At 35.5% G+C, this 23847-nt stretch overlaps 1 protein-coding gene across 7 annotated transcripts in view; it reads right to left on the bottom strand.

The window, feature by feature from the left end:
• Nucleotides 1-1100: 1100 nt before the first annotated feature.
• Nucleotides 1101-23847, bottom strand: part of LOC575560 (CUGBP Elav-like family member 3) — a 56431-nt gene continuing 33684 nt past the window's right edge. For 2 of the 7 annotated variants that reach the window (XM_030973268.1, XM_030973275.1), the window contains 9 exons: nt 19569-19610; nt 15157-15306; nt 14361-14553; nt 13114-13302; nt 12426-12515; nt 11677-11778; nt 9059-9202; nt 8392-8561; nt 1101-7790 (listed from right to left, as the gene is read on the bottom strand). In XM_030973268.1, the coding sequence (XP_030829128.1) occupies nt 8434-8561; nt 9059-9202; nt 11677-11778; nt 12426-12515; nt 13114-13302; nt 14361-14553; nt 15157-15306; nt 19569-19610 (1038 nt within the window). In that variant the 3' untranslated portion in view covers nt 1101-7790; nt 8392-8433. The remainder of the gene's footprint in view (nt 7791-8391; nt 8562-9058; nt 9203-11676; nt 11779-12425; nt 12516-13113; nt 13303-14360; nt 14554-15156; nt 15307-19568; nt 19611-23847) is intronic. The other 5 variants (XM_030973274.1, XM_030973270.1, XM_030973272.1 and 2 more) reach the window with 5 other exon arrangements.

Below are 23847 nucleotides of genomic sequence, written 5' to 3' on the forward strand. Positions count from 1 at the left end.
ACATATATCGTCGGTCCTCACTATCATCATCATCATCATCATCACCACCATCAACATATATCGTCGGTCCTCACTATCATCATCATCATGATCATCATCACCATCAACATATATCGTCGGTCCTCACTATCATCATCATCATCATCATCATCATCATCAACATATATCGTCGGTCCTCACCATCATCATCATCATCATCATCATCATCATCATCATCATCATCAACATATATCGTCGGTCCTCACCATCATCATCATCATCATCATCATCATCAACATATATCGTCGGTCCTCACCATCATCATCATCACCACCATCAACATATATCGTCGGTCCTCACTATCATCATCATCATCATCATGATCACCACCACCATCAACATATATCGTTGGTCCTCACTATCATCATCATCATCATCATGATCACCACCACCATCAACATATATCGTCGATCCTCACTATCATCATCATCATCATGATCACCACCATCAACATATATCGTCGGTCCTCACCATCATCATCATCATCATCATCATCATCAACATATATCGTCGGTCCTCACTATCATCATCATCATGATCATCACCACCATCAACATATATCGTCGGTCCTCACTATCATCATCATCATCATCATCACCACCATCAACATATATCGTCGGTCCTCACTATCATCATCATCATCATCATCACCACCATCAACATATATCGTCGGTCCTCACTATCATCATCATCATCATCATCACCACCATCAACATATATCGTCGGTCCTCACTATCATCATCATCATCATCATCACCACCATCAACATATATCGTCGGTCCTCACTATCATCATCATCATCATCATCACCACCATCAACATATATCGTCGGTCCTCACTATCATCATCATCATCATCATCACCACCATCAACATATATCGTCGGTCCTCACCATCATTATCATCATCATCATAATCACCACTAACATATATGGTCAGTCCTCTTCATCACCATCATGTATCTTCAGTCCTTTACTATCACCATTACCTCCACCACTTTCATAACTTCAGACACAATACACCAAAAGAAACATACAAGAAAGAAAAGAAGTAATCAGATCATTAGATCAATATTGTACTGTGCTTTCAGTGCATTTATTTTTAAATTTTCCTCTTTTTTTCTCAATGAGTTGATTTTTTAAAGTTTATGATACAACACCTTAACTACATAATCGTCACCTTCTCTCTTCCTATCTGTGCTAATTTGCACAACCTTCTATAGGCAACCGCTTTCTTCACTCCAAGAAACTTATTAAATAATGGTAACACTTTCGATGGGTGTGACTAGAGACCATAATTGGTGTGCATCCTAGAAGTAATTCATCTACAATTGTTTAAACTTGTAGTCATCATCATCATCATCTTCAGCATCATCATCATCAACATTATCATCGTCATCAATGTTTCTTTTTATTAGTAATACTTACATTCTACAAGTGCACTATGCGACCAGCCATTCCGCACCAAGTCTTTTTACGACGGATGAATTCTTTCTTTAAAAAGTATATAATATAGAGTATCAAAAATGCCATTCAAAGACAGCATGTTATACACTTATATCAGTAGACTGTACAAAGAAAACACATCGTGGTCTTTGGTAAACAAAATAAAGGCTCTGGTTTTTTTTTAAATCTCATAGAATTTTTTTTTTCTGTCACCACAGATGTTGAACAGTTTCACTTTTATACCACCACTTTGACTAAAACACAGCAAAAAAAATATTTGTTGACCACTAATTCCCTTCTTTTCATGATATAAAATACAGGAGTACCTCCTTTTTTGTACACAGGCATCTGGTGGAAGATTGTGTATACTGCATTTTGATGGAGATTTCAATGCAGAACACGACATGCCCATCTTGCTATATAACACAAACAATGACTCCCGTAGTGAACACTAAATCTTGTATAAAAAAATGTCACAGATTTTACATGATGTACTGAAAAAACTTGCACTTCATTTTTCATGCTTTAAAAGATTGCAGTAAAAGATATCATCCAAGGAAAAACAACAATACAAAAACACCATCTCAGATGCCCTGGGCAGATTATCTAACGAGTGCATTACATCTTTTTAAAATGGAAGTAATTAGGGCTTCGCTTGATGTGGGATCCTCCACAACAAAGTTTTCCCTTACAGTACTGTGCCAATAAGATGCTTGGTATTGTATACCCATCTATGTCCTTCTCCATCAAAAAACAAACATCAAAATGCATAAATGTTTACCATGAAATATACTGTTTGTCTTGTGTACATCATCTAAAAGGCCGATTGCAACTTGTCCTTCAATGAATATCTAATATACGTTATTTATTTCTTTAATATATTAAATCAATGATATATCTTATTTATTTTCAACCAGTTTCACCAAAAGTCACCACAACACAGAACCAATTTTGTTACCGCTACCCAATACCACATTTCCACTAGAACACCAATTACCACCAGATTCCACAATTTTGGACAGAATTCACATGCAACACAAAAACGGCCAAAAAATATATATAGAATGCCTGATGACAATTCAAGCCGATTCTACGGTCATCGGCTCGAATGAAGGAAAGAAATAACTTTGTGCAAATTTGTACAATCCCATCAAAACAGAAAAAGAAAATTTGAAACTGAAAAAGAAAATAACAAACATCAACTCTGATACCAAACATTTTACAGAATAGATCACATCAAAGTTCAAAAATTCTGCACTCTTTTTAAAAAATAATGGTTGTTCTTCAAATTTCTCGACTAATATTTTATCTATAATCTTCAAAGGTACCATTGGTAAAAAATGCTTATTCAAATACGAGCTTGGTACGGAATGACTGGCTGTCAAAATGTGCATAAAATATTTTTAATAATTTTTTTCATATTTTCTGTTGCTTTTTTTCTTCTCAATGCTATATTTTCATTTTACATGCTACCAGTACTTTGCTCTTAAAAGTAAACTTAATTTATATCTCTCCTGGTTCACTTCTGAGCCTATACAAAACTTCTTTCTCTTCTTCTTCTTCTTCGTCCATCTGTTCCTTTTCCTCCTCGTCCTTCAGTACCACTCCTGGTAAGCCGATACGGTTTCCATGGCAACGAGATGGCTTGGAGGATTCTCCTTGAATGTTAATGAGTGATTCGCAGCATCACCATCAGCACAAAGCGCTTCTCTCCTTGAGCAATCCAGCGTATGATCTATCCAGACATTCTTAAAACGGAATGTGTTCCCATCGTCCTCAGGCCTTGCACAGTCCATCCTTAACCCCTTGACTACTACAATCTCATACCCCATAGGTTCATCACAGGGGCAGCTCAGTTCCATTAGGCAATGGGTTAAAGTAGTCACACAAGGGATCAATCCATGTCCTCCTCTTCCTTCTCCTCCATGCCACACTCAAGAGGTATATTCAAAAAACGCTTCAATCATAAATAAAAATCACCTACTTTTTGTGATGCAAAGATAGATTTAATCAAAGATAAGAAGTCAATTCTACATCTCGAAAGTCCCGAGATAACTAATCTACATTTTTCTATGTTTTTTCTTCATTTTCGTATCTTTTCTTCTCAATCTACATATCATACAACTCTACTGGCTACGAATGTAAATGTACTTTTAGAATCATAATATGTCTAGAGCTATATGTGAAGTGAAAGAATCGTTATACTACATGATCTCAATATAAATTAAGCTGTTGTTTCAAGTGTCTGAGAAAAATCATAGATTTTTAGCCAAATCACTACATTTGTGTACATAACTTAACAAAAATTTAAAAGAAAAATGACAGAACAAAATGATTGCATTTACAAGCATGTGATCACATATGAAGTGAAGATGTACATTGTGTGACTAATAATCTGCTGTAAAGGTACTGTTTAAAATCTGAATGGACTTGCCAAATATCAGTTTTCTCATTCTTTTTATTTTAGGCATTAAGAATTATACTGTAGCAATTTTAGGTTGATTTTTGAATAGATTAATTAAATTAAACCACTGTAATTATACCTATATGCTCTCTTGGAAGTGAATTTTCTAATGAGATGTTTGCAAAACATTTGCACAATATAAATCATTTTATTTCACAATAAAATAGCTGAAATCATAACACCAAAACTGTTTGTGAATTGAGTTGTCTCTGGAAAGAGATGAATATGTGAATTGTGGAATGAAAATCTGATCTAAAAAAAACCGGGGTGTTTATTTATTCACTGATGCAGCATTGCTTCATCAATGAGTTGAAGATTGGCCAGGAAAGGCAAATGATTAAAATACTTTACAAGTAATTAGCAATGATGGCCTTAAAGATAAGATACTTTTGTCTTTTCAAGAACAAAAAAAGTATAATCCTTTCATGATTTCAAAGTCTAAAAAATGTAAATTATATAATTGGAAATAAAATACTTTTCCTCTTTAAAAGGAAAAGTTCTAAACAAAACATTTGTTAAATGGTACAAAAGCATTACATTTGATAACATATAAACTGCAGGAATACAAATGAGTTGAAAGTATAATCATTGTCTGGCAGGATTAAGTACTTTAAACGCTTCCCACATAAATACCGGATAATGCTTGATCACTGAATACAATTACCATCATAAAACTGAATGAGAGCTGCAATGTTTCTGACGTTGCTATATAGATAGTACATGAATGAGAAATGTACAGAACTTCAATAAATAATGAGATATCATACAAAATAGTACATCAACATACAGCATGAATACAGTTTTTCATCACTCTCCTTGACATGGTCATTGACGACTACATTGCCTTGTGTTTCTTGAACATGCAAATAAATAAAACATGCAATATTAACCTAACATAAAGAAAGAGCTTGTTCTGAACCTCTCAGAATAAAATTAAAAAGCAAATGAAGAGAGAAGTTGCATCTAGTGGCACATGCATGTATACAAAATGGAATGTACAGAGTTACTACATTACCAATGGGCAAGTACATGGTCAATGCTTTCCAATAAATGGACCAAAATATGTTTTGATTGTCATGAGAACTAATGCTGATGTTCGGTTTATCCCAAAGCCCAAAAATTCATTTCCTGCAACTGAGGCGGGAAATTTAGAGGATAGCGTTTGTTGATATGATATGGTAATGTTTGTTATGCTTCCATATTGTCTGGTAGGAGCCAGAAGGGCATTAACTCTGTGTTAAAAATTACGAGAGTTAACACCCTTCTGGCTCCAAACAGGCAATATTCATGTTGGTACTAAAGTAACTGCAAAATATTTGAAAGAGATTTCAAAACTACAGAATATGGAATTCTCAGACATGTTCAGTCTTTGGTCACTCTGCTGATGAACGTTGAGTACAAACAGCTGAACAAATGAGACAGGCAAAGGGACAGGCAAATAGATTGAGGAGAATGGTTTGCACTACCTGGAATGAAGACTTTGTTTGGTCCTACGAGAGGAGATAATGAAGTATGGATGTAGAGAGAGAGAGTCAGGAGTGTGATTTTCACTTGAGACAGACGGCGCACCCGCCCGCCAAGCGAATTACCAAATTAATCGCTAGATCTAGATTATTCTCAACAACATCGGTAAACGTACTCCATGTGGCATGGCTAGTTAAAATAGGAATGGTATGAAGAAGACTCGATCCCCTTCAAGGAACTCTTGGGTTGGGTTGGTGATAATTACATCAAATTCTGATTGTTCCAAAAGTAGCCACATCCCCTTAACAAAAAAGGTTCTTATATTCCCAGAAAAAAGGAGGAAATGTGATTACAAAAGGATATCCTCTCTAGACATTGTATATCAGTACATGTAGCTGGGTGGTAGACTATGTGTAGTTAATGATACTTTAAAGGTATTTTGGTAGCCTATCATGAACTTACTATGTGTATATGAACATCACATCTCCAAAAGAACTCATTATAAATTATGACAAATTTAGTGGATGTTAAAGCATACCTTTCTACACACATTCATCCATTATTTCTACAGAACTTTGGTGCAGAGTTAGGAAAATAAAGCCATCCTTATCTTGGATATACACTGAATTATGGCAATGGATTGTCTTTCAACACAAAACTTTATCAAAAGGATCACACAGTTTTCTTCTTCTTGACCAAGAAAAATCAAAGCATCTTGTTTGGTCCCCTCCTTTCTGTACAAATCAACACTTATATAAAAATACAAAAACCAAAGGGTGACTGACACCTTAATTTCCATGGTGGAGTTGGTTTGTACTATACCACTCCATTTAGATCCAGTTAACCAATTGGGTTATAGTCATATGGGGAAGAAAAATCCTATGGGGGGAAAAACAAACAAATTTGCCTCCAATACCTGAACATATCTTTTAACAAATTATCAAAGATTTCCAGAAGAAATCCTTATTTTTGTTTGAAATACATGGGAGAGAAATGCAACCAATGCATTATATACTGAACAAATGAGATTGCATTTTGGGAAGTTAGCTGACAAGAGAAAACTCCAACTCTGATTTGGTGATTACATGTGTGTGAAATTTCAGGGGCATTGGTTTCATCTAATTTGTGGATGTTAAAAATTTTGATTGGTTGATTCTATACAGAGAGAATGAGAGGATATGAGCAGTGATTTGATGAAGTGAATACAACATAAAACATGTAAACTAATTCTAGACTGCTGCACAAAACACCACCATACTCTTTGGTTGTCCGACACAACATGGAAAATAAATTAAATCAATAAATAAGTACTCTAAACACAGAAATATATCAGCTTGGCTTTAACGTACAAAATAACGTGCATGGGGATTGACTTACAAAAAGATGAGATTTCTGATCTCAATAACTTAAGACGACAAATAAGAAAAAAGGAGTAATACATGATTCCTTCATTTCAAACAAAAGAAAAACGATTGCCTATCGAGCAACTTTTCCAACTACTTTTGGCCCTCCTACTTGAGGGTTATATGGCATATAAATATTGCACTTCTTTTTGATTTGGCCTGAGTTTTTCTTTGAAGAAAGAATAGCACAGACCAAGAACACGATAACTCATGAATGAGGAAATCATTTTTTCCTCTTGAAAAAAAGCAGCACAGCATATTAAAAACTTAATCTTCTTTCTCATCTTGTTACATCTCACCATTTGTTTTTGTTTTGTAGATTAATGTAAGCCGCTGCTCTCGAATTCACTAATATATAAGCACTGCTGGCAGAAAATATATATTTCACCATCTTGTCTTAATTCTGAAATCAAATGAACCATGCATTGTTTCTTCACATGCAGCGTGTCATAGAACTTTCTACAATTCATTAGAAATAATAATTGCATGAATCTTTTCTGTAATTCAAAGCAAAAAGTAAAAATAAAAGAAATATTCCACATTCTCATTTCCTTTCATTGTAACAATATGTATAGGTGAGAGTTCATCATTTCTCTATCAAAACCAGCTTCCAAATCGAATACCATTTCTTACATGATTTTTCTACCAAAACTCATTCAATGTACTGTAATGTAAATAAGAAAATCATATATACAAATTATGCAATTCAACAATCCTCAGTATTAAATCTTCATCAGTTTTTTTTTATACTCAAAATGCTACAAATGTCCTAAAAATTCCAAAGTAAGCTTGATAAGAATATGTACAAAGTTGATTTCTTTATCATTCAGTCATCGCAAAAATCAATGTCCAAATTTCTTTCCATATCACTGCACATGTAGAGGATGGAATCAAAATTTGAATACGAGAAAAGAAGAAATTTTCTCTCTTTGTCAGACACTGGATGGGGCGTAACATCCAAAGCCTGGCACAGCCTCTGTTCATATGTGAAAAGAGAAGAAACAGAACACAAATGAATTGTAACAAAGTAAAGAACTTGGGTTAATATTCAAGCATGAGAACTATATTATCAATGTGCAAGGATATTGTACCTATCCTGAGTTGTTAAGAACAGAGATTGAATGATAAACCACTCACTCGTTTCAAACAAGTTCTTATAAAAGTGAGATCATTTCAATAATGTAGTCTTCCAATCCAATCTGGGAAGTGAAAGATGCTAAAGTTTCATTTTCAATTCAGAGGAACTAAAAGACTACACTGTCTACACGGTTCATAGAAAAGGTCTAACAGTAGTGGCAGGATAAGGGAAAGGCAGGTATTTTTTTCTTCTGTATGCAGTTTAAAAAAAGTTATTTAAAAAAAAGGTCTTATACAACTTATATGAAGTAACATTGCTCTGGGCTATATCTCATCAAAGATGTAGGGTTATGGTAGGTGTTGGGATAGGAATTTTGATTAGGTTTATGTATAGTGTGTGATCAAGGATTAAAGTTATAACTTCCATGAATACATGTGACTATGAATACATGTGACTATGAACTAATGTCACCGGAGCACACGTGGTATAGCCTACATACCTGCTCTAGAAGGCATTCCCCTACAGAGCATCTGTTTATTCTTTAGTAGGGCTTGTTGGCATCCTTAGGGCGCTTGTGTTGCACTTTGAGTCTCTTCATACCGATCTGGAAGCCATTCATTGCCTGGATGGCAGCTTGAGCGCATTGCGGGTTGTCAAAGCTCACAAAACCTGGTGCAGAGATAAGAGAACGGAACAATATTTTATGTTTTACCTAGATGATTTCCTTTGAGGAAGGGTTTGAGGGGGCATATTTAGGGTTGAGAGGGGCAATTTGTGCCCCTATGCCCCCTGGATTTGCCTTATAATTCTACTGGTGAACACTTTCCAAAGCACTTGCTCTGGGTAGTTATGCAAATAACAAAGAACTTGAGAGAAGTAAATCAAATCCAATACATAAGACATGACTTTGGTACAATACCCCTATGACAACAAAGTTAAGTATACAACAAAATCCTGCTTCTCCTACGACTACATCTCAAAAACTGCAGAACACTTACTGAAGCATTTGCTCTGGTTGGTGACACGATCAACAAAGATCTCAAGAGTAGTAAATAAAACCCAATACATAAGACATGACTTTGGTACAATACCCCTATGACAACATAGAATAAGTATACAACTACAACTACATCTCAAAATCCCATAAAAATCTGCAGACCACTTACCGAAGCACTTGCTCTGGTTGGTGACCCGATCAACGAAGACCTTGGAGCTGATGACTTGGCCGAAGGGCACAAACATCTGGGTGAGTTCAGCATCGCCAAACTCTTGAGGCAGGTGGTAGATGAAGAGATTACAACCTTCTGGTCCTTGGGTAAAAGGTAAGGGGTAAGGAGGATGGTCAGATTTTATGAGAAGATGGGTTATGGTTAAGGTTAGAGTTCTTAATTGCAAAGGTGTAAAATAATTTTGGAGCTTAAACAGTCTTCCAATATAAGTGCGGAAGAATATCATAGACAAAAATGTCCCCTGAAAAGGATAGCTTTTCAAATGCCCTTTTATCTGAAATATGACATGAAATAGGCTTAGCTAAAGTGTTTGAAACACATTTTCATGCCACAGGTATGTGTAATCCCATATACATATTTCTGTGTACAGTACATGTGACTTTCACGAACACTAAGTCACTATCTTTTTGATAATTCCAAAACCTCCTCATTCTATCAGGTTTAAAATAATTGTAGATGCAATTATTTTGTTAAAAAACTTTTTTTCTTAATTTTGAATGAGCTAATAGTGGATGCAATTATTTTGTTCAGAATTGATTGATTTATTTTATCTTTGTACGACCTACTATCTTTGTCAAGAGGAAAATACTGTTATCAATTGTTTTGCTCTCCCATCTCTGGTCTATATTGTTCAAATGTTTTGTTACCTTTGTTACCTGCCAGTACAAGTATGAACTGATCTAAACTAATGTTTGCACTATACTGCAGTTATATTTTTACATTTAGCTGTAAAATATTGTTTTCATCAGTAAATCACAAGTTTCAACTACAATGAACTAACAATACTGCACACAAGATAGTCCAATACAAGCAAATTTAAAGCTACCTTGCAATAGAATTGCAAATAAGTCCATGCATTGAAAACTTGCAAAAAAATATAATATTCTACATGTAGCTAAACAAATTCACAAAAAATTATCTCCTATATGAACATTGAAATAAGAGTCCATTCTATCATTACAAGACTTGCATAAATATGTCATTGAAACCTTGCTAGAGCTCATTCCATATAAATAAAAAGGGATTTCTATCTAGGAATTGACTGAGTCAACTTGCAATTAATATTGTACTTTAAACATTATGTACAAATTGCATGCACAGACAAAATCATTGCAGATTTCCTAATTGAGGCATTGTCCAAAAAGGTGATCACTTGAGTCAATATTTCCTATACTCTAATTCAAGATTTTTTAATGAGAAATACAAAGCTCAAGGACACACTAAAGAGCGTTTACAAAAAAGGAAAAATTTGACCAAATATGCCCGTAAATATTACCCTTATGGATGTATTTGCTCACTAAAGGATATCATATTATTTTAGTTGTGCCTGTAATAACTTGCTAAGTGAACTTTGAGAAAGGTAAACTATTTTACACCCTTGCTAATCAAAATAATAACATTGGTTTATCAACATTTGTTATTCTTTTGACAAACCATGGCAAGTTGGCAGGATACGCAAACTTGAAATTTGCTCTACATAACAGAGCACTTAGACTGGCAGCCATGATTGATGTACTGTCAGTAGACCCAATGTGATGTGAATGTGTTAGTTGTTAAGGAGGAGGGGTAGATAATGATCTTCAAAGATGATAGGATAGAGTAAAGAAGAAGAAGGAAGAAGATGAAGGGAGAGGTGGAGTCTTGTGGTCTAGTGATTGCTATTTATTTTAATGCATATCTATGTCTAATTTTTTGGTGGCGTTTCTCCATTTTGGTATCAAACTTCATTGATTTAACTACCATTTCATCTTTAATTCTTTTTTTCACTTCCATGCACACATCCTTTTCATGAAATAGTGCCTACCTGTGGGTTACTTTTGATGGTGTTTCTCTGATTCGGTATCTTATTTCATTGTTTAGATTACAGTTAAATCATTAAATCTTACATTCACTTCAATTCACAAATCCTCTTTTACTGAAATACAAGTAATAATCCAAGATTTAAAGATGTAATTTGAAGAGGGAAAAAAACACTTTTATCAACATCACGCCACATCCAAAATGCACATAACATATTAAATCTGTGATCAATGCCTGAACACTTCATTAGCATATATGAACATCACTCACACTTGAATTATAATCAAACCTCAAAGAAGTGCATTCGTGAGAGAAGTGTTGTAAAGGTATAACTGGAATGGAGAATATTTTTCATTTTGTAAAGTTTAAAGAAATATCAAATTTCATTACAGGCTTAAAAAAAGAAACTGTCGCAAGACATCATGCATAATCATGCTCAAATAATTAACAGAAGAGAATTTACTAATTATTTTGGTTTTTTTTTCTCCTGACAATTAACAATATCTACATTGAAGGACACTTGTTCATTTCCCACATCTCCAAGTATGACTCCACATGGGTATGATGGGTGGGGAGGGGGAGGGGGGGGGAGTTCCATGAGGACAGCGGACAAAGAAGAACAACGGAAGACAACGTAAGACAACGAAGGACAACCTAGGACAACAAAGGACACAACAAGGAGGTTGGTTGGTTAGTAGGGAGACAAGGGGAAGACAAGATATAGAAGAAGAAGAAGGAAGAGTGTGAGTTATTACCATACTCACCCTCCCTCTGAGGGGCCGCTGCTAGTACGGGCTGCTGGGCGGCGGTGGTGGCGAACCCTTGGGTCAGACCACCAAAGGCAGCTGGATACGTTGCTGGAAGGAGGAACAAACATACACAGAATATTGCAGAGGGTAAAGAATTGTTTTCATCAAGTTACAGTAATGAATTGGGATATTTTTAATAAGATGCCATGCAGCAAATACCTGTAAGTACCTTCTGGGTGGGCTAAATTCAAGCATTTTGAATATTTCTATATTATCCAGCTGGTGAAAAGTGTGCAATATTTCCAATTTTATAACACCCTCTGTAGCATACTAATTTTTGTTCTTCATGAGAATTGAGATTGTGTGTGGAATACTTGGGCTCGATGGCGGTATACAATAAGGACATAAATTTCAGAATGGTACAGGAAACAAAAAGTATATATATACATGTATCCTCTGTTGAGAACTAGAAGGGCGTTAACACTGTTAAGGCACCTAAATTAATGTCCTTCTGACAATATAACTGATGATAGAAGAGAGCAAAGATGTACATCCATTAAATTTCATCTACTCATCTGTTGAGGCCAGAAGGGTTTAACTCACATCCTTTTACATAGAATTGATGCCCTTCTGGCTCTATGATGATTATATTCTCTTGTATGGCAGCTGCTGGAGGATTGATATCTCAGTAATATACCATAATTACTTTCAATGTCATAATAATAATGTGGGATGATTAATTTGCATGAACTGACCTGCATATTGCTGCATACCAGTGTACGCCTGTTGAAGAGGATCCGTAGCAACCGCTGTTGCTGCAGCAGCTACTGCTGCTTGGTTGGCAGCTGCAACATCAAAAGCAACATGGATTAGGATCAATTGCTTTCTACATTAATCTTAATCCAAACTTCAATCCCCTTTTCTACCTAGATCTGGATTATGACATCCCATTTAATGTTCAATCTTTACTATATTTGGTACATATATATATTACATCCACTCCAGTGATGTAGCATCCTCTGGTCTGTTCACATATGACACAGAAATCTGCAGTATTTATTTTAATGTGTAAAGTAAATAGCACTTGGGGATAAAACAAAGAAGCTGCAAGCAACACACTGTCTATGTGTTGTAAATACAGTCATTACACAGTAGGGATACTGTGTGTGCGTAAAATGGAATCTTCTCAAAGATTAATAAAATTAGATCAAGGTTCTTACGAGGCCGTCATCATCAGTCATCGTTTTAATTTATGAAAGACACAATGTACTTTTATAAGATTTACACCCCCAAAACAAGCTCCTAGCCCATCTCTTTTAGCAGATCTCTGTTTTGTTTTGCTCTCCTTCTCCTTTCCTCTCACCCACTGTCTGCCTTTCTCTCCCTTTTCTTTCTATCTCTCTTTCCTTTCTCCAGGGAGACTATGAAAGAGCCACTACCTACCTGCATACTCTCCTGGATACTGTAGGCCGTTGGTATAGAGCGTGTCTGCCTGTCCGTTAGTCTGTGCAGCCAGGGTGTACGTGGGCATGGTGGGCGAGGAAAGGGTAGGGGTGCTGACAGCACAGTTGACCGCCGACTGGCCGGCGCCCGGGGCAGGGACTGTAAAAAGACAAGAAGTAAGAGCCGGGTCTGAGGAAGAAGATGGTTAAGATAATCATCAACTGAAAGCACACTAATTACCAAATCATGTTTTGCTAAGGATGTAAGGGATTCTATGTTGCTATACTACAGTCTAACTATGAGCTTCATATGTTTTTGTTTTCCTACAAAGAAATTGCGGTTTAAATACACTCACAGTGAACTATAAAATGCCTTTGTGAGTAGAATACTTAACACATGCATTCTATACACAGGGTTTTACGTTATCCTTTATTAATTTTCTTCATAACTGTTTATCTATAGCATGCCAGGTAAAGGTTTTTTTTAGGTTGATTTTATACATTCTAGCTAATGTTAGGGCTGGAATGTCATTGGCGGAAATGGTAAGGTGCATCATGGGAAGCATAGACTATCCGACTCATTATGTATTCATTATGCACTGAATTCTACCGTCAATTACAAGCAGAGGGCAAAAATAATGTCTAAAGAGACTATTCTTGTCCATCACTTTGCCAAGTACTCAAATATAATCGTCTTTTCAAGTGTAAAGCAATTCCAGTTTTATGAGTCATTATGTATTTTAGGTAAACTGACATTACACGACAATATTTAAAAAAAACATGACAAACATTATGAGTATATATTTGGCCCTGAAAAGTGATTGACAATGCAATAAAGGACATACATGTATTTAAAGATGACACATACATCAAATTACAACCATAATTAATATGCAGCAAAAAAAGCACAATAAACACATTTGAAGCGATGGGTTACTGCTACAAGCTTTTAACAAACTAATGAATGTTATTTTTCTGCTTTAATTCAGGAGCTTGATGAAGTTCTACTGAATAATGAAACAGTTTTGCTACCATTACCCGCAACTTTTCTCCATGCATGAAAACCCAATAACCTTTACTGATTTTGAAAGACTTCACAAAATCAAAGACCACAAAGTAAAAATCTGCTTTTTATTTTCCCCTCACGACAAATAATTTTAGACAAATGACTTAAGCAAGGATTTGGTAAAAAGACAACGCTGTTGCCTACAACAAAATTACATGCAGAGAAACCCTATAAATCTTTACCGATTCCCTCCATACCTAGGAGGTGCTCCCCACTGGTAGGAATGGTACCCGTGGTACCCGCCGGGAAACCGTTGGCAGCCACAGCGTTCATCTGGTTCATCTGTTGTGCAGCTGAGAGGGCAGCCATGGGGTTCATGTAGGCGGCCGAGGACTGGTGGGCCATCAGTGCTGCTTGCTGTTGGAGCATTTGTTGCTGTATGGGTATGCATGAGATCGATGTGGTGAGTGAGTGAGTCAGAAGCAAGGGTTAGTTCTTACACTAATGAAATACATCTGCATTGCGACTATTATCAACAGCAGTAACGGTTTTCTTGCAGATAGCTCATGAGTGTCTAATAGTCGACTAAAAATAGGTACTCCCGGTAGGCCTATTCGATGAAATATCCGTTCAAAGACAAAATAAGTCACAATAAAGAAACGAGCAGATAATCCTTCTCTTCTTTTTTTTTACGGGGGGGGGGGGGGGTGTAATTAATGATTTCTGCTAAAATAAAAGCATCAGTTTTGTTAAATATGAAATATAAAAAAAGACTTGTACGCATATAACACAGTAGAATGCGTGTTTTTTAAGCATACAACACTTCACAGTTTGATATCTTATGACACACAGATAAGTGAGAATGGTAGCACCAACATTGCTGTACTTTTTTCACTCCCAATTGACATTTATTTAGTACCAAAAATACCACCAAAAACCCACACACACAACAAAAATAACAACAACCAATAACGCAGCATTTGCCACAGCATATGTGAATTAGCATTTATAGAACATGAATGAAAGATGAAGACTTACTGTATTGACCTGGTAGCCACCGTAGAGGGAGATGGGTGAGCTGACAGCCATCTGGTTGAAGAGACCCATCGAGTTGGACATCTGCTGCATGCGACGTAGCTGACGCTCTTTCTCTGTATCTGCAAACTTGACCACCAGATTGGGGTTGGCCTGTGTACAAAGAATGAGAAGAGAAGAGAAGAGAACTCGGTCAAGAACTAGGATTTCAGATGGATTGTACAGGAATGCTGTTGTTGGACATTGTCAGGAAGTGAAACTGAAGAAGGGGGTGACAAGTAACGAGTAATTTAGACCCCTATGTGTATGCATGTGAGTAAAAGAGAGAGAGAAACACGCAAACACAAACACACACATAAAGACAAACAGAGAGACAGACAGAGAGCCAAACAGAGAGACAGACAGAGAGCCAAACAGAGAGACAGACAGAGAAACAAACAGAAGGACAAACAGAGATGAAGTCAAATAGACAGAAAGACAGAAAAGAAAGATAACAGACTCCAAAATGTAAGATGTGCCTGAGAGAAAAAAAGATGTAGACAGAGGGTCACAAAAAAGGAATAAGAGAGAAGTGAGAGGGAGAGAGGAGAGAGGGAGAGAGGAGAGAGGAGAGAGGGAGAGGGGAGAGGGGAGAGGGGAGAGAGGAGAGAGGAGAGAGGGAGAGAGGAGAGAGAGATATATATATATATATAGAGAGAGAGAGAGAGAGAGAGAGAGAGAGAGAGAGAGAGGGGGGGGGGAGAGGGAGAGAGAGGATAGAAAATAGAGAAAGAGAGAGGAGAGAAAGAAGAGCAAGAGAGAGGGAAGATATTGAGATAGGAGGGAGTACAAAGATTATAAGAGAAAGAGAGGATGGGATGAGCAAGGAATGTTTTTAAAAAGGTGGAGATATTAGGGTGAGGAAGCAAACTCACAAAAAATCAATAGAGCTAGAGGTTAGGAAAGACAATAAGATGGAAAGAAAAAGAAAAGAAAGGAGGGGGAGGTAATGAAGGAGTCTTAACAAATGGAAGTAATGAAAATGCTGACAATTGTGGTGATGACCATTATCAAAATAATCAACCTGCTTGTGATGTCAAAAGTAATGATTATGATTGATCCTCGTAGCTATGATTATTATAATCAGTTTATATAATAATGCTAGTAATATAAATTATATTTATTGTGAAATATCTTTCCAAAAGGTTGCACCCATTACATGTACTGGTACATCAATTTTGAAAGGGGAAAAAAGACACTAAAATGAAATCACAAAATTGTATTTATAGCTTTAAAAAACATCTACCAGGAATAAAATTGGAGTCAATCTTTGTTATTTGAAATCACGACAGGGCTTCACAATAGGACATCAACATACGCATCATGCACAGTATGCCCCATCAACCTTTGCATGACAACTTGAAATAACAGACAACACAACATTCTGTGATTTATGAAAACACAGAAAGTCTAAATGCCCATTCCACCAACGATGACGGCGACGTCAGAAATATTTATGATGTATGACGCAGAGCCAATTTTGTTACGTATTGGACATAAACGAAAGATTAATCAACTTTTGGAGCAAAGACCATGAACACACAGGAAGTAACACAATAGCACATGTATACTTGTAATTTGATTTAAGCATCTCAAGTGACACGACAATCAAATGACAAATTTGGAGAGGTTTGCAGAGAGAGGCAATGTGCCAGGAGATATGAAAATATAATGTATAGAATAATGAAAGACAAACGCAAGCACTACCACAGTATGTATTTTAATATGTGCAAGTGAGACAAAAATATTGACGAAGCATCAAAAGTGATATAATATACACTTAATACTAGGTTAGGAAATGGATCTAAATATTTTTCTCAAGGGTTGGACATACATGGTTTTAAAAAGTTTATTTACTTTCTCTCTCTAAATAATAAGGTACTTGACCCTACTTATATGCTTGCTCTCTGAATCAGCCAGGAAGGATGAAATATATTCAGTATAAATGTAAAGCATTTTGACTCGTAACACTTCCACTGATATATTTGGGGTAAACGCAACAAGCAAAGTGAAGTGAATTGTGCAAGACTCCAAATTACATTCCTAATATTTGATTATAAGGTTCTGACTAGCATTTTGAATGTCAGGAAGAAATGAATATTGCTTATTTATTTGTCGTTGACAAAGTGTCAAGTCTCTAACAAACTTGAAATATAAGGAAACAGGGACTGCATAAAATGATCATTCATTACAAAGTCATTGTGGAAATGCTTTTTTTACCAATGGAAAATTATGTTTCATTGAAAATTAGATGCATTTTTCCTATTGTGATAATTACTCTTCATAACCATATTAATAAGGTACCAAACAGTGTGTATTTCTCTATCATAAATATTTAATTCAAAGTACCGGTAGTAGTTAATAATTAAATGAAGAAATACGACCAATTGCCAAGACAATTGAAACAAATGACCCACATTAACAATACACTGTCAAATGGAAAACATAATTATCTTTTTTTTTTCCTTTTTTTTTTCATATTTGTGTATCTTTCTTACCCTTCACAAATTCACAACATTAAATAACTATATGCGTTAATATTTATCATGATAATGGATGATTTCTTGATATGTTGATACACAGAGATACTTAACAATATCAACAAAATGCAAACCATTATGCAATATGCAATATTAGCTTATTTCAATAAACACAGAATGGCTTACTTACAATATTATCTGTATCTATTTGGGACGAGGGAAGCAGGGAAACATTGTAGGTCAATGATCATTGTATTTTTATCATTAATTAATTAATAATTTCAATACGACTCTAATCACATGACATTTTTAAAGAGCACTAAAAACTTGTCTTAAGCCTTCCTAGTTATGTAAATAAATTCAAAGATTGCCTTAAAAAAAAACTTGATACCTACAGCATGTACACAGATCGATAGCTCAATATATCATTAGTATTTATCTTTCTTTACTCTTTTAACCTCAAATTCAAATTCCAATCCTTCCTATGCACTGAATCTCACTAACTCTTTAGTAAGTCTGAAAGCTTAATTGCCTCAGGGCTCCATACAAAGAATTCTTTGAAGGATTTGTTCAAAATGAAACAAATGAAAACAATTAACACATTGTCAGTGTATTCAAAGACCTCATGTCACGAATTCCTCACTCATCGATTGAATAACTTTTCAGGGATGAGTACAATAATCTTGATAATTAACATAGTGATTTAACATTTGCAACTGTTGTTATATAACGATATAAAAACAAGTACTTTAAAAGCTTTAAGAGGCAAGACTGAAATATTTCCACCCAGTATACAGAACTACAGTGGACGTCAACATTTCTTAATGCACTACTAAAGATGTCAGTTCTTTTTGTAATTTAAGAAACCGACTACTATTGGGAGCTAAAATATCAGTTTGAAATCTTGTGTTTGATTTCAAAAGATACTTTTATTACTTACAAACCACTCATCCTAATGTTCAGCAGATGACGTGATGACCATATTTAGCTAGTCAAGAGTATGGCAAATTGTGCATTGAAAATTGAAGACACCATAGATCAAGGCAAACCAGAGACAATTAACAACCTCTTCAATAAAGACCGTCATCACTTCACACCACTGATAGAACAAATATAACAATGCATATATACAAATCAAACCGGCAACCACTGGAAAGAAATTGTGTCTTTAAAAAAATTGTCTGACCGTGAGGAAAGTATATATCTTCATGCAAGCAAGAAATATACAGCAAAGAGATATAATATTGATATCAAACTACTTGTTTCACCAGGGCCAAAAGTACAGGACAGCATATCTTGGAAGATATGTATACAATCAGACAGAAAACAGTCTGGCAAAAAACTATGGTTACAGCACAAGAAAAACTTGACTCTCACTCTACTCACTCAGATAATGAGATATTTAATACAAAACATAACTTCTGAATAAAGAAGATCAATAAATATCACTTTCCAATGCATCAATCCACGTGTACTAAATGTGCTAGATATCAAGAGACACTTCAATGAGACGATGAATTTCCTGTGCAAGAAGAAATTGTGTCAGTTTCCAAACGCATATCATTTCAAAAAAATAAATCTAGTATTGTTTTCATTAAACTAGGGCTGATAACTTGGTATTTGATAGTTCTGTCTGCAGTATTTTTTCCATTTCTAATGACATTTGATTGACCCTTAACAGTTTTCTTTGTGTGTCAATCTAGTCTGAATATATTCATCTTAAGTGGAAACATGTCAAATGTCCTCCATAGCATAGAAAACATTTTTTAAAGCCTTGTAATATCACATTTTGAATAGCTTTTCTGAGTCTCACTGAATGCTGGGGTAATAATTGATTCCAGGTTCACATGGAAATTCATCATCTCTTGACATCAAAGACGCACATCGAGCAAGTACCTGATTGTGCAGGCTTAGCGTATTCATGCCATTTGAAACTTGCTTGAAGAACGGCCATTGGGTTGAACCATTATCACAAGGGGGTGATGAGGTTGTTCATGGCCAGATCCATTTGGGCAAATGGCCGGAATTTCAGAGTGGTAATTTTTTTAATTGAATCATTTTGCAATGTCAATTGTCAGTAAGGTTTTGATGGGGGAAATGAAAATAAAACAAAGAGTGAAGAATTACATAAGCATGTTGATAAAGCTTTCAGGATAACAATCTACTATATTATGCATATTCTGTGTAGATATATGCACGGTAGGATGACATACTATATTAATGACAAAATGATAATATTTTTAAAAATACATAGTTATAGATCCTACACTATAAATGTCTGTTGTGTCAAGACAAATGCAATTGCTATAGCTTAGCTTTATGAAATCACTTTCTATTACAACCTAACTCCTCAAAAACAAAATTCTGCAATCTAAGTTTCAGCGTTGATATTTCTCTTGTTACTATATTATCATATTTGAAGTTGGTATCAATGAAAAGCCTCTTTATTTCCCTTCACAATAATGCCCCGTTTGTAATGATTATGTCATCATGGAATGTGCAGCACACCTGAAGATGGGCGAAAGTCAAAAATGAAATGTTGCAAAATGCATTGACATTCCTTCAAAATACAATCCATCCTCCAAACAAATGAATAATTCACTATTGACAATAACAATTTGCAACATTTCACTTTTTAATTGGCCTTATATTCAGGTGTACTGCACATTACATAATCATGTCAAACAGGGCATCGTTGTAAAGGTTAATTAACAGGCTTTTCAATGATACCAATGTTAAGTATGACGATATAAAAACAAGAGAGATATCAACGCTAAAACTTGAATTGCAGAACTTTTTTGAGAGGTTTATTACATATCTTTCTTGCAAACGTTCCACGTAGGCTACAAGATGACAGCGTATCATTTTCCATGACAGGTCTACTCATTTGGCAAACTAATTTTAGATAGTGCATTCAGTAGAACAGTGTAGAGAAAAGAGGGTTAGAGGGAAGAGAGAAATATCATTACACGCACCAATAAGAAAGCATTTAGGCAATAAGATATAATTCCTATATAGAAATGGGATGTAGATGGGATTGTCTCCTGAGAATTGAAAGGGCATTAACTCTGTGTGGAAGTATGTGAGTTAATGCCTTTTGGCTCTAAGCGTATGTAATGACATCATGCTCTGTTGGCAAACTCCCAGCTAGTGCCACCAGTTCAGGACATGGGTGCAATACAGAAGGTCTGTACAGGCATTCATAGATGATGATGACTTCACTATATTTTAATTTGTCAACTTTCTATCAAATAGTAATGAGATTCAAGGGAGCTACTTTGGAGGGAAATTGTTTGAATGGTACAATATCATTCACAAAGACGTCATTCATGATTCATGATCTGATATTAGATATCCAAATAATGATGAATCTTTGTCCCTTTACAGTTGGTTATTTGTTACGTAATGTTAAGGTGGATTCTTTTCTAGCACCCGATATAACAACGCTTCTCAACATCCAATGAAGATAGGAATGTACCATAAGTCAATATAATTAATATGTCTAAAAAGTTGAACAACCACTGACCACAGACTGGAAACACAATCTTTCCATTTCCAGTTAAAAAAACTTGGGCAAAAATTCACCATCAACTATAACTAGATTTATAGAGATATTTAATGTACACAGAAAGAGATATAACATTATGTACCAACACTATCAAAGTTCAGTTTCCTCTCATATTTTTGTGACTTTATTCTTGGAAACAATATTTATCTATCCAAATTTCATTAACTAGCAGGTACACACATATTGATACTTCTGCCAACAACAAATTATCTTGCGAAAACAGGAGAAAGTTCTCTGATAAACTAATAAACGGTCTCTGCAAACTACCACACTTTCAAATACCATTGATTTTGTTTTGCCAATAGAGACAATTCGATGGGCAATGCATCCCTGTGGACAATATTATATTGCATATAGAGGCGGCTTTAATCTGATCAAGATATGAGGTTTTCTGATCACATGAAACATAACCTAGATATGGAGCCACAGCCGGGCCTTGTTCACACACGACATGGTGAACCGCTTACAAACAAGAACCGTCACAGCAAAATAAAACCATAGTCAGGGGTGATAGTGAGCACTAAAAAAAAATAGGTTTTTTGTTTTCCCCTCAACCACGCCCCCCTTGAGTAAAAAAAAAAAAAGGCGATTCGCGGGGAAAAAACGGCATCTAACAACATTCCCCCCTTTCGATTAAGAAAATTGGGAGAAAAAAATAGGGCAAAATAGGGAAGAATAGAGAAAATAAGGGGGGAATCAGGAAAATCAGGATAAAAAAGGGAAGAAAAAAAAATCTGGTAAAAAAAAAAAAAAAAAAAAAAAAAAAAAAAATCTTTTTTTTTTTTTTTTTTTAAATCGGGAAGAAGAAAAAAAATCGGGAAAAAATCGGGAAAAATAAAAAAAATCGGAAAACCGATTTAAATCGGGTTTTTATCAGGCCTGCATAGTAGGTGTGAATGAGTGGCAAATAGGGTGCAAGATTAGTAGCTGCACCCTACAACAACCTTCACACATACAAATGTATTTAACTGTTTGTGTTTATAACATTCAGGAATTTGCAGTGCACTACACTCACATTTTATTTTGGTGCAGTTTTTTGAGGTGGTTTAATTTTCATGTGTGAACGAGACTTCAGGATGGCAAATCAAATCGTCAATGTTCTATGGATGGCTACAGCCTGAAGACACGTTCTCAATATGTCATTTCTGCTTAGAATGCTAGAATGAACGCATGGTCAAATGGTTCCCTACCAAAAGGTAGTCCTTTCCTTTTCCATCCTTCCTCCCCTGAGAGCCAGAAGGGTGTTAACTCATACACTCTAACACAGAGTTAAAGCCCCTCTGGCTCTGAATGGACTATTTTTAATAAACTATCTAGTCAGGTACTTGGAGAAAAAAGCATTAATTTTAAGTTTTTAGAAGTAAAGATGGGTTAAAACCCTCACAAAGAAAGTCGTTGAGAACATTGACATTATTTTCCACGATGACATTGTTGTTAAAACATTAATTACTGACATTAAGTGCTTGTTCGTATTGCATAATATGCCACAGTGATCCTTGATTCAAAATTGTACTCATTTTGTCCCTACCATTTGCAGTGCCAGTGCAGTCAGCATTAAAAGAAGTAGTAAGTACTTGCACAGTTGCATGAAATGAAAACTAAATAATTCATATTTAATGCTAATGCAGGGTAATCCTGAGGACAGAATATGCACAATAATCTTTATTGCAGGAAGAAGATGTAAGATGAAATAAAACTGATGGCATGGGAGTTGGACAATACATGGAAGGTAGCCCATCAGGGGATCAATCAGCCCTCGACGGGGGGCTTTAACCTCTCTTTCATACCGAACAAAAACTGGTATTTCCATCCAAATATCTTTCTAATTCTATCATCAATACAAGATGAAGCAATAAGTCATTTATGAAAAGTGTAAGGTGGAAAGGCAATTAATGCTATTATATTCTTAATTATATTTCAATGCTTCCCAGTGGAACATAATCCCTACTTGAATGGTCGGAAGGGAGAGGGTATAGATCTCTTAATGGAGTATTCCTCACCAGGCTATGTTTACAATCCTACTTTTATTGCTTTATTGATCGGCAAGGAGAGGTACACTCATTAGACGCCGAGGGCAAGTGGAAGGCATCGTGAGTTTGGAAGTTCTTGGCCAGTCCCTTGGAAGATTTGCCTTGCTTCCACAGCCCCACTTGAACTTAGAGCTATCAAGCCCAGCATGTATATTCTAAACAACCAACCTTGTATGGGGTGTAATTGACTGTTATCTGTAAAAAGAAGGTATTTATAAATTTTAAATTTGTTATATAAAAACATGAAGAGAAAGGGCATTATCAAATCAACTATCATTTGGAATATAGCCCATTTTATAGCTTTCATTATGGTTACTATTACGGGGGATAATAGTTGAAGAATAAAATGAGGACAAGACCACATGGAGGTTGATGAACTCTGAATAATCTCTGCTACGAGGCACAAGTGCATCAACTCCTATCAATTGACAGGAGAAATAATGCCCATTCTGGCTCTTAATACACTATGTACAATGCAGTTGGATAACACACTAACAAGTTCTAATGAAGATTGCAAGAAAACATTAAGATGAATAAAATACTTCAATTACATCACAAACTGGCTCTTAAAACAACT

Source organism: Strongylocentrotus purpuratus, unplaced genomic scaffold (genome assembly GCF_000002235.5).
Source record: "Strongylocentrotus purpuratus isolate Spur 01 unplaced genomic scaffold, Spur_5.0 spur5_scaffold_6, whole genome shotgun sequence".
Classification (NCBI taxonomy): domain Eukaryota; kingdom Metazoa; phylum Echinodermata; class Echinoidea; order Camarodonta; family Strongylocentrotidae; genus Strongylocentrotus; species Strongylocentrotus purpuratus.